Source organism: Triplophysa dalaica, chromosome 23 (assembly GCF_015846415.1).
Source record: "Triplophysa dalaica isolate WHDGS20190420 chromosome 23, ASM1584641v1, whole genome shotgun sequence".
In the NCBI taxonomy this organism is placed as follows: Eukaryota; Metazoa; Chordata; class Actinopteri; order Cypriniformes; family Nemacheilidae; genus Triplophysa; species Triplophysa dalaica.
This window is the reverse complement of record NC_079564.1, coordinates 6,249,254-6,261,770: the sequence shown is the minus strand read 5'-3', so window position 1 is coordinate 6,261,770 and position 12,517 is coordinate 6,249,254. Positions and strand designations below refer to the sequence as shown.

At 36.8% G+C, this 12,517-nt stretch overlaps 1 protein-coding gene across 2 annotated transcripts in view; it reads right to left on the bottom strand.

The window, feature by feature from the left end:
• oxsr1b (oxidative stress responsive kinase 1b) overlaps positions 1 to 12,517 on the bottom strand; it is a 37,095-nt gene that overhangs the window by 4,583 nt on the left and 19,995 nt on the right. The window contains exons 4-12 of one of the 2 annotated variants that reach the window (XM_056738472.1): positions 9,019 to 9,160; positions 5,791 to 5,846; positions 5,416 to 5,525; positions 3,755 to 3,856; positions 3,378 to 3,511; positions 3,199 to 3,247; positions 2,087 to 2,152; positions 1,847 to 1,969; positions 308 to 376 (exon numbers count right to left, since the gene is read on the bottom strand). In XM_056738472.1, coding sequence (XP_056594450.1) covers positions 308 to 376; positions 1,847 to 1,969; positions 2,087 to 2,152; positions 3,199 to 3,247; positions 3,378 to 3,511; positions 3,755 to 3,856; positions 5,416 to 5,525; positions 5,791 to 5,846; positions 9,019 to 9,160 — 851 coding nt within the window. The remainder of the gene's footprint in view (positions 1 to 307; positions 377 to 1,846; positions 1,970 to 2,086; positions 2,153 to 3,198; positions 3,248 to 3,377; positions 3,512 to 3,754; positions 3,857 to 5,415; positions 5,526 to 5,790; positions 5,847 to 9,018; positions 9,161 to 12,517) is intronic. The other variant, XM_056738473.1, reaches the window with a different exon arrangement.

The window sequence follows — 12,517 nt, the reverse complement described above, 5'->3', positions numbered from 1 at the left end:
TCCTGAAATTGAACTACTCTTATCACATTTACTAATCTAAATTTATCTCGTATGAATATTTATTGCATAGACTTGCTGAGTTATCACAGATAACCGAGGTGCAATGTTCACCGCATGTCTTTCCTTTAGTCTCTCAAGTTGAATAATAAGACTATTAACGGACAAAGAACTTTTATGATCTAAAAATTTGCTCCCGAAACTTTCTACCAAGCTGCCTTTCTCTTTGTCTAACACTTCCTGTTCCTGCATGTTAAGTGGGCTTCCTTTGTTAGGTGAGCCATCTGTATCAATGTGAGACGTGAACAACCCTGGGCGGGGGCAGCTCAAGAGGCTGAGAGAATCGGACTTGTCGCCTTGTCGACTTGGACTGCTGCTCCTTTAGCGGCAAACACAAAACACAGAGCCCAGAGGTGAGAAGTGCTACATCACACACCAATCTTACAAAGACACCACACACAAACAAGCATCTTCAGAACAACAACATTTAAAAAGAGACTTATGTAGGACAATATATTAATTCAGGGCTCCAGACTGCGAAGGAATTGTCGCATTTTGCGAGAAAGCAGCAGCATTTGAGTACTCGTGTATGTGCAACCTGCAAATTTGGAATTTCTTCTAGTTGTCATTTCATGTGTGAAAAAAAAAAAACAGTAGAACGTGAGCCCGACACAAATGCAGGCTGTGTTGGATAGTCAACAGTGCGGGTCACTAGCATCACTGATGTTTCCCGCAGCAGTTGTGGACGCGCACTACCCAGGTCGCTAGTGTACACACACACACAAGTTGAGCGCATTAGTACGAGTCGCTGTTTGCTGTGACAGATTTCTTGAGCCCAAATGATTTAATATACGAGACGTTTAAAACTAAACTAACCGTGGAGGAGTTAACGAAACGTCATTTATCTGTGGATTACTTTAGAATAGGGCTGCAATTAATGATTATTTTGATAATTGATGAGTTGGATGATTATTTTTTGGACAATTATAAAAAGTTAATTACATCTCTTGCTTCTAATAAGTAAATCAGATATGGGAAAAGTATACACAACTGAACTCATGAGCCTTCTCCCAAAATGTTGTGAATGTCTCCATAATTAACACACCTGGTGAGTTGATTCAGGTGTGTCATGTTAAAAGCAACTGTCCATAGTCTCCCAAACGTGGGAGCAAGGGGGGGGGTCGACCCAGGATTCATTTCTTTGTGCCATGAAAAGTGAGATATCTGTCCTTCAAATGTTGTGAAGTACAGTAAAAAGTAAACAGAAAAAGTCTTGAGTACTGTTCTTAAGTACACTTTTTGAGTATTTGAGTAAATGTACTACGTTACTTCCCATCTCTGTACTAAATAAACCACCAAATCAGGGTATTTAGCCTTTTATGTACTTTGCAAAGTTCAAACTCCACAAATTGGGTTATACTAATATTATCTTTAATTGTGTCATTTAAAGCACCCCTCCCCTTAAAACTGCGCAGGTTGAAGAGATGCATGCAAAATGTCTGACTTTAAAACTACACACCTCGCGCTGCCCGGCGAGACGCATGCACAGAGGAGAAAGGTCTGACTTTAAAACTGCGCAACTTGTGCAACACTGTGAACTATAAATATATACTTTCTGACAAGCACAATTTCTGTTGGTTCAAATGAATTCAGATCACGGTCTCTCTATTTAACACCAATCAATAACAAAGTTTCTCTGTAGACTAAGGTGTGCCCCTAAATTTTTTGCTTGTCAGGGGCCACCGTGCTCCTAGTAAAAAAAAGTTAGTCTGGAGCCCTGTCATTTTTGATTCGGTGAAAATCTGAAAGTTGATCGCTAAAAGACGACCTTAAAATCTGTGTGTGTTACCCGTAAAGCGGCGACGGCAGCTTTTCCCTCCTCGCTTTCCTCATCCAGTTCATCATCGCTCCATTCCCACTCGCCATCTTCCGTTTTATGGAGTCTCCCGCTGGAGCCGGGAACCCTCCGTACCTACACAGATACACAGCTACATTTATATATAAGGCTTTGTTAATATGTTTTTATCATACTTCATCGTAAAAAACAATACTTATACCCAGTAAACACATTTGTATACGGTTTTCTTACCCTTTTTGCTCTCTCTATTATTGTAGGTGCTCTATGCAGCAACTTCTCCATCAGGAATTCATTATTCTGAAAAATAAAGTAAATAAAATATATATTTTTTTAAAACATAATGCTTATGTGAGACGCTTACCAGCCTGTGCGCATTTTTACTTAGCAAACCGAAGTTATGGTACAGTCCATAATGGGTTTGATGATTGTTAAGAGACATGCTATTTAATTGTGATTTTTGCCAGTGATTTTAGAAATATTTATCTTCCACCATTTAAATAGATACAACTGTTGCCTTGCTTTAAGGTAAATAACTGCCCAGAGGGACTGCAAACATTACCGTACCGTAGCACGACTTCAGGAAACAGACCCTGAGAGAACTTTTTTTTCACTCTTAAGAACATTTTTAAATATCTGCAATTTACAGAATGATTTAAGGTTGGAAATGTTGTACTTAACTACAGTATAAAGCGTCAATCATACTTTTTACTTCCCTACAATTCATGAACAAATGTGATTTTATATCTTTTTTTATACAATCTCAAATCTAGTATTTTTACTTTTAAAAGTGGTTAAGTAATAGCTTTAGTGCAAACAAAATGTAAAAATGTAGTGGAGTAGAAGTATGATATATGCTTCATAATGAAGTGTAGTAAATTACAGATATTTGAAAATGTAGTTGAGTAAAAATACTTCAATACTGTACATACAACCAAAAAATATTTTAAACTGAATCACAATGTTAAACAAACATTTTCATACTCAAAATTTACAAAATAACTGAAACAGGAAGTGCCTTCGGACTACTGTTGTGTACGTGGTCCATAGAAGAATAAACTTTTATGTACATTATGTTATTTTAAATAATATTTATGCGTTTGTCAAACACTTTTATCCAAAGTGAATTAAAGTGCATTCAAGCAAAACATTTTTCAATAGCATGTATGAGAACACATAACTACAGAAAAACATACTACTATTATAATATGTGGAGATGTTAACATAACATACTATTTAGTGATTAAATTCTTTTTTACATAAAATTTATATTATATTTATATATATTTTATACACATAAAAAATATGTATATATATTGATATTATCATGAACCTTAATGTCCTACCTTGGCTTTCTGGAAAAACTTGTGTTTCAGGAGCTCTAATGATGTTGGCCTAAAAAGCAAACACTACTGAAATACATTGGTTGTGACTCAGAGTGCTTTCAGTCATAAGCATCAACATAAACAGTATAAAAAAAGCTACATTATGACACCAGACAAACGTATTTTCATCTGCTCTGCACCTTTTCTCCGGTTCCTTCTGCAAACACAACGAGATCATCTTCCTCAAGGATTTGCCATATTTCTTCACCACCTCTTTATCCGCGATGCCGGTCTCAAGACATGGAGGGTCATTCTGGAGGGTCAACATCAGCACCTACAACCACGCCACAAGCTAACGCATCAAAAATACAATGTTTTCTAATAGTATATAGTATGTAACACAATCCCTTTGGCACACCGTGTGAATAACATTTGTCTGTTTTCAATGTGAAACTAGTTGGCAACAGGGAGATTCATGCTTCAAAAGTGTTTTTAAAGTCTTCTGCTGTCACCAGTCATAAGAGATACGTATGAAGGTTGAAAAATTCATTAGAAATGGCATCTGAAATTGGCTGACCTTCATAGGAGGGTATTTGTGGTAAGGCGCAGCGCCTGTGGCCAACTCTATGGCTGTGATCCCAAAACTCCAGATGTCTGCTTTGAAGTCGTAACCTTTCACCTGTGCACAAGATTTGGAGGATTTGTTGAACACTAGAGATATGTCCATCTGCGAGCAGTAACTGGCCATTTCAACAAACTAAAGTTCTTAAAATAGTGCCTATAATTGTCCATGTAATTATTGTATTTATCTTACATAATGTAAATGAAACTCGATTAAAGTGCACGTTACCTGGACGTCCTAAAATTGTCTTTATTGCATTGTGTGACGTAGCTTTCCTTAAATGTGAAAGATCTGCTAAGTTTTTAATCAAAAAATTTCATGATAAATAGAGATATTGTCTCCCAAAATGACTCCGAACCGCTCGGACGATTCATTTTGTTTTCAATTTTTTTAAGTTAATTTTCACACGTAACGCATTAACTCATCTGCACATCTTCGCCTGCCTGCGAAACACAAACACTCGGACCTGCCCACAAACAGTTCTGCTAGTTTGTGTGTTTACATCCTGTTGAGAAGATGCTGTATTCAGCCGCAGCAAAATAAATCCTGAAGTTGTTTTTACTTCCAAATCCAAAGTATGTCAAAACGATTTTCCCTACGGATGCACAGCAGTATAAACCAAACCTGTTGTTTTTTACCCGTCATTTAACTGCCTGTTTCTCCAACCTTGGCGAGTTTAATGTGTGATTTGCTAAACGCTTGTAAAGGAAAGTTGGGTCAGGACAACTTTATTGTATATATAAGTGTAACAAGACATGTGTATATCACATATATATGGATCTATGATAAGGATGTGGATACATGGGTACATTTCGTTCATGTACATCAGTCAGTCACGCATATTGTTTTCTGTTTAAAGCTGTGGGTCCACTTCTCTTACATAAGTATAAAAACGTATATAGAGTGTCTGTCATTTGTATTACTTGGATACATGATAAATAATGTGGATAATTTCGTTTAAAAGATGTAATGTTTCATCAGGCATCCAAGTTAGCATTCGGCTAACGCATTAGTGTTTTTGGTTTTTACTGTTTAACTGTGGGTAGAGTTAGCTCGCATAAGGGTAAAAATGTGTCGACTATTGTAGAGCGTCTGTCGTAGTTTCTTGGCTAAAGAAAAGGCAAATAAGGGATGTGAAAAGATTTGTATTGAATACTGTAATGTTTCATCAGTGATTCAGTCACGTTAGCACTCATAACATTAACGTTCCCTTACTGTGCTGTTTTTACTGGCCTAGTTGTGGGTCTGTCCGCTTACATGCGTGTCATTATCTTTGTAACACAATTCGCTGCCATTTCTGTACCTTACGGTGTACGAAGCTGAAAGACCAATCACAACAGACTGGGGTGGCCGACCAATCGGAGCACAATGGGCTCGTGGAAGGGAGGGGTTAGAGAAAATGAATCTTTAAATGAATCGTTTGGAGATCTTTAAGAAATGATGTGATGGTAAATGCATATTTTGAAAATATGACCGCGATTTTGACCTTGGATGTATTTAAACCTGTTATATAGCATAACGTGCACTTTAAGCATATCTGTTTTATGTTCATCTGGATTAGTTCAGATTAAAATAGCGAAAATGTGACCTAGTATAGTGATGGTGGAGATACATACCTGCTCCATCACTTCTGGGGCCATCCAACATGGTGTCCCCACAAAAGTCTTACGCACTTTATTTCTCGTCATGTCGCCACCTGTGGCTAAGAAGGCACTTACACCAAAATCTAGAGAGAATGTTGAAAAAAAAATAGCAATCAATGTAGCAAAATAAAACTTCTGACATCTGTTATTGATAGCTGGACAAAACATTTAATATTTGTTTTTAGAGTGAGCAGGTGTTTATGGGGACTCATAAGACAAAAAAGTTATGAAACACTGAATTTAGATGAAACACTGAATTAAGATGAAACACTGAATTTACATGAAACACTGAATTAAGATGAAACACTGAATTAAGATGAAACACTGAATTTACATGAAACACTGTACCTGCAATTTGGACTGATCCATCCTCGCCCAACAGAATATTTCCAGCTTTAAGATCCCTGTAGAAAATACAAGAACTTCTGTCAGCCGTATATGGAGAATCCATATGTTGTTTACTCAGAAAGGTATGACAAGACATGACCCAAATAATAACTCAAACATGTAAGGAAAGGTCATTGAAACTCTAGTTCAATGAATATGGTCCAGCATCTGGCAATGAGTTTGTTTGGCTGATACCAAACGATGCGTATTAACATCAAGACATCTGTAGTCACGGTAACAAACTGTTTATTTGGATGCAAATAAAATGGATGTCCTTTCTTTCCCTCTGCCCTGTCTGATGACCTCACAGCTGACTCGGTCACAAATCATCTGTTATTCTCTCTAAGAGAAGTCATGAGCCTGTGTTTGTGTACAGACAGTTTTAGATTTATATTGCTCCAAGAAACTGCTAGGGAGTGTCTAAAAAAGATCATTCAAAAAACAGATGTAAAGTCTGTCTTATGATTATTATTATTATCTTATTAATTGAAGACATATTTTTAATACAACGTAGCGTTGTTGCTAAAGAACTTGTTTAGTGCAAAAATACTGTACATGTAGGTCTAACGTGGTGTGATTTCTTGCATTGTATATTGCTGTCCAGATGGGGGCAGCAGAGTTATGATTTAAACTAAGAAGGCCGACAGAAACATGAGATTTCATTTGTTATCATAAAACTCACTTTATTTATCTCCATTTATGCACCTCGGGGGGCAAAACCACAACTGCAACCTTTGAGTTGTGTAAGCCCCCCCCCACACACACACCAATATATTCTGTGGGACCCCCAGTTGTTCACTCCTACTGAGAAAATCAAAACAAACCAACACATGTCCACCCCAAACTGATGCACACTTGGTGGGTAAATGCTGCAGATGTTGCGAGACGATTACAGGGGTTGCTAACTGATAATCATTTGAATATTTCTTAGACAGGCACACAGAGAACAGAAGTCGGAAGATGATTTAAAGAGGAGCTATGATATTTAAAAGCAAAATGCAAAGAGATTGGGAGAGTGGATGCTCTCAGATTTGGATCTTGCATTGAGACAACTCATGACAATATAAACAAAGAGTAAAATAAAATATTTGTGATCGAGTAAAATATTTACAACCATAAATTGTGAAACACATGCGTAGGCTTTTCAGACTTGAAATAATTATTCTGGGTGATTTTTAACCCTGGTTAACTGACATTAACCCAGGGTTAATTATATGGTCAATATTTTACGTAACCAATAACGGCAGAGAGAGACTGGAGGACATGGAAGTTGTTCCAGATTATCACAGGCCTGATAATGACATTCCTGAAGACAGATATTTTAAAAATTCCCAGAATGCAATTGCATCACCATATGAAAGCCAGACAGCACCGGCCAATCCAAGGCACGTCAGAACAATAGCAGCATGGTTTCCTGTGATCTAAGCGATATAGATTGCTCACAGCCCAAGCAATGATGTCAGCCCTCTGTGGGAGCCATATCTGAGGGTAGTCTGGCTTCTCCCATCGGAGACTCACACCAAACAGAACCTCAGTCTTGAGACACCAAATTTTCCATTTAAGTCCAATTACAAAAAAGCAGAAAGAAGCCTGAAGCCTTTTGTGGACAATTAGACCGTTCTCCGTGAGAAGCTGAGATAGAGACCTCGTTTTGACACCCATCTGCTGAATTTCTCATGTTGGTGAGGATGATGAAGAATGTTGCCGCTCTCCTCAATGAACTCATGCCAGTCTTAAACCACAGTCTCTAATTGCATCCTCCAGAGATGCGAAGGGTATCATGTGATCGCCCTACTTGGTTAAATATGCACTGCTGTGCAAAGACATGCAAATGTCGAATCATCTCTCTTCGTTTCTTTCTCATTTGATCCAGATTATAACAAGAAGTCAAGAAACGATGAAACTAGAGATACCAAATTTCTCCACAGTTACTGATAGACGATTATTCAGAGTGATATCTGCAGACAATAATTCTGAAGATTAAAATAATATTTCTTAACTTTCTAAATTTTATTCATTCATATAACTAATAATATTATACATCAAAAGGGTGTGGCTTCTTAAGATTTTCTACACACAGAAAATATACACACATATTCTTTGTTTGCCAGGAAATATCGGCCCTTATCATCGTGTTTTAAACTATTGGCCTATAACGATTATTGGGCGATATATCGTTGCATCTCTAGATGAAACCAAATAGTTTTGCAGCTTTTGGTAGATGTCTTTTAGCTTTGAGGCTATCAATACACTCGTATACTGTAGATAACAAAATTAACTTTTAGCAAAATTATGTTTACATTTTTCACCTTTGGAGGAATGACTAAAAAAAGTCTTCAAGCTCCTCCCCCTTACATTACCGCCACAGTTTTGATGTGAATAAATTTGCACATTAAAATGAGGTATTGATGGGTCAATTCTGAACTTCCTGTATTAACAGGAAATATGTCAAAATTTGCAAGAAAATTGCGGTCCTCAAATCATTTTACGGGTAATGAATTTCCTCCTTTGACTGCATGATGATACTCCCTTCGTTTCCTTAAATCTGCTTGTATATCAGTGCACATGTCAGACATCTTTTAAAAAAATCTACCTTATGTCATGCTGGGGGCACAGCAGAGAGAAAAGAAGACAAGGTCTCATTGAGATTCAGAGGCGAGCTCACAAGTCATGCGTACTTAACCAGCCTAAAAGCCTGTGAATTATTTAACGGGCACGTGCTGGTAGACAGGGAACAAGGAATGTAAAAAAGCTATTCCAATTAAAAAAGATTTATACTGATAATATAAATTACCCACCAATGAGTTATGGATAGAAAATGTGTGTCGACGTCAATATTTCTAATTGGCTGTAAATCTTTTAAACTGGGACTAGTTATTTCACCTCTAGGGCTGAAATGTAGGAAATTTGCGAACTAACTGCTTTACTCAAGTTTCCAATGGCTTTTTCGCGAAAGCTCAACCAGATGTTGGTTGTGGACTGGTACATCATTAATCTGCACTGCAGCTGAGATTGAACCGATATAACTCCATAGGTCTCCAACAGACCACGTCTATGTTTAAACCAGTGTGGTCTTCAATAGATCTTTTGTTATTCTGTTAAAACCCCCTTTTCACCAAACATGTTCCTGCCCACAAACAAGCATTCATCTCCCAATTATGCCATGTGACCTACAGTGAGGCGTCTTACCTGTGAATCTGTCCGTTTTTGTGAAGGTACTCGAGACCCTGAAGAACCTCTTTCAGTACAGTAGCTATACTAGCCTCATCCAGCACACCGCTCTTGTGTTCCCCCTTGGAAATGATGTGCTTGATAACGTCCAACACGGAGCCTGCGACAAAAACAGCACAGAGAGTTGTAAGCGGACAGAATTTCATACAGCCATTAGGATTTAATGGACAGTTCATTTCTGTGAATCGGTCTCTCGGTTTCAAAGAATTGATTGAAAAGTGAGACTTAAAAATTTGTTTGCATCATCACTCAAAAATTACCCAGTTTTAATGCATTACAATCATAAACAGAAATATGTATCTTTGTATATTTTTGCTCTATTATATCTGTGCAAAGTTTTCAAATTGTTTGTCTACAAGGCTGAAGAAAGATGGATGTGTTTGGGCAATTCCGTGAAAATGTCAACCTTACCACGAAAAGTTATTACCAGCGATATTTACTCTAGAAATAGCACAGATATTAAAATTGGGTAGTTCAAATACCCATGTGAGATCTCTCTTCAAATTTGTAAAGCATTTGTTTTATTTTTAGTGCATGATTTTCATAGTCACGTAAGTGCCATTCTCAGGATTGTTATTAATTTTGTTATTAAGTTTTTTCATTGACTGACAATTTTTGATGTTTAGACTCCACCAACAAGGGTTCAGTAAAATATAAACAGATGGTTCAATATAATCGTAACAGATTCATTCTTTGAGCATTTTTCACGTCCCTCCATAACGCAAATGTCACATCCATTACGCTGGAATTGCCCGTTTGATTAATGCTGTTGATTTCTCTCGTCCTCCCTCCCCCCTCAATCTTTCTATAAATCAAGGTTATTTTAGTTAACTAAAATTAAAACTTTGAAATAGTCTCTGTTCATTGAAATAAAAAAAATATTGACAGAAAAATTATGGGAGAAACTAAACCAAAGGAAAAATTTACAAAAAAAAATTATAATAATAAACAAAACCTAAAATGCAAATAAAATAGACATTAATTAATAATATATAGCAACAAAAAATATATATTATATTACATTACAATTCCAGTCCAGATAAATTTCAACAGAAACAAATCTCAGGAATAGAATAGTCACTAAACAGCCATGTGAATGACTGAGAATGCAAAAACAAATGAAAGTTGTAAAAAACATGCTTATTTGAGCATAGGGAAATATTGTCACTACTAGTTGTATATACATGATATACATGTCACTGAGACTGCAGCTGTATACAGTAGACATATTAAACGACAAACATACGGACTCAATTGTATCACGTGACCCCTAAAAAAAAATCAAAACTCATGTCCTTGAGAAACACAGAAGACAACATTCTTTGGGATAAAATCTGTCAGTCGATATTTTCCCCATGACATTTAATTAATGCATATACAGCAGGTCATGAAGGATATGTTTCATCGGTATCTTTAATAAGCAGTTATGCCTTGAGCTTGGAGAACAGCCAGTATCTCCTACAAGCATACAGCGCAGACAGACGCATACAGTGCAGACAGACGAAACCTCCTGAGGGAGGTGATGTGAACATCGTAAACCCTGATGCGCCAAAAAGACTCCTGGTCTGGAATCACTCTGAACATCCTGATTTTAGACAGACCTCGGCTAGACAAAGAGGGTTCTGTTTGTGGCCATATAAGAGTTACATATGTAGTTCCTATCTATCCATGTCAATAGCTAAAGTAGTTTCTCGGAGGGACAAATTATATGACCAACAAAAAACAACTTTTTCCCCCAAGACAGCTCAAGTTATCGAAACTTTGCAAACTGAAATTCAGAGAAATTTTGGCATTCTAAACGACTTAACTGAAATGGCATCACTGGCTCGGTCAGTGAACCCAACATTAAAAACCCGGAACATTAAACCCCCCAGAGGGACATGAGGTACAGCCGCATGCTGTCAGCAGAGTGTTTGCACGCCAGAGTGCCAGAGGCATGAGGATATTTATTGGCACATCACTTTAGAATGAAACCCCCTGCTCAATCTCTACCCTCCTCTTCGGTTTTGTTCCTGTTCTTTCCCTGATGGTCAATAACATTTGTTCATTTAAAAACAAGAGAGGGATATTGGTAAACTTGGGGTGAGAAAATTGTATAGCAGTTAAATTCGGTTCATCTTATGTCCTTCCACAGTGCTTGATGAGCGGCAACAAAAAATGTCTTCCATTTAACTCACTCTACTCGATATCATTTTCTTTATGATTAATATATTAAAATCAATGAATCACTTTATGAAAGAACTAAAACACATCAAGACTGTGTGGTATTGAGCAATTTCCCCCTTTAATAAATTTTGACAGTTCTGGAGAAAACGGAGTAGCCAAACTTCCTATGAAGACTTCACGGAGAATGTATTTGTAAATTGTATCCAGATGAGAGATTTAACCAAAACAACTTGCCGTCTTGGTATGGCAGAATTAAATACCATAGAAACAAGTATTAAATATCATTAATGAGTCAAGACATGAAAATGATTGATTTATTCAGTACCCCATGTAGCCTGCGTAAAGAAGCTTTGAGAAACGGGCATCACTATCGGAAATGTGCTTCAACTAATTCTTTAAAGTTTATTTATTATGATTGATCATGAGAGAATAACACTGAGGAAGTTGAAAAACATGATATTATAGTAAACTAGATCTTTTAAATTACATTTACTATTTAAGCAAATTTATTTGCATCTTTTTTAATATTTGATAAAAATAAATTCTTTCAAAGTAAATAAATAACAAATACCCGGCTATATTTAATATTATAAGAAAATAACATAAAATTATTTTAAGGAAAATTTCACCTTCAAAAGGAAAATTCTGTCGTTAGTTACACGGCCTCTTGTCATTTCAAACCTGTATGACTTTCTTTTTTCTGCAAGAAAAAAAATACAATAACGTAATGCTATCAAGTGTTATTGCTATAAATTATAAGTGCGGCATGAGTCACCAGGAAAAGGTGAGTGATCAGGGCCTGGGAATCAAGGTAGTTTATCACACCCACACCCTAGTTCATAGAAAAAGTGCTTCTGAGGAAAAGGCCCTGTGTGATTTCTTATTTTGGTTTAGTTTTTCTGTCCATAAAACAAGCTTCTGTCTTATCTCTATTTTATCAAATACTCAAATAAACAAGCATTCAAATAAAAAGAAACAATAGACCGAAAAAGTGTGTGTATGGGTGTGTTTGTTGGCACAAAGCCAAAGCACTGCTGACTGAGCACACAGCACATCAGATTTCAATGACGAATACGACCTTAAGAAACACTCTGAGCATTCTAGCTGTGAAAGAGAGGAGGGCTTTGCAAATGCATACAGTATGTTACTTTACAAACCCTGGGGTGATGGGTTGGACAGCTGATAATGCTTAGAGTCAAACATACACAAAAAGTGTCAGAGAGAGAGAGATAAAACTGAAGTCATTTCAAACAACTCCCCGCAACAACTCGAGCTCTAGGGATATAAACTG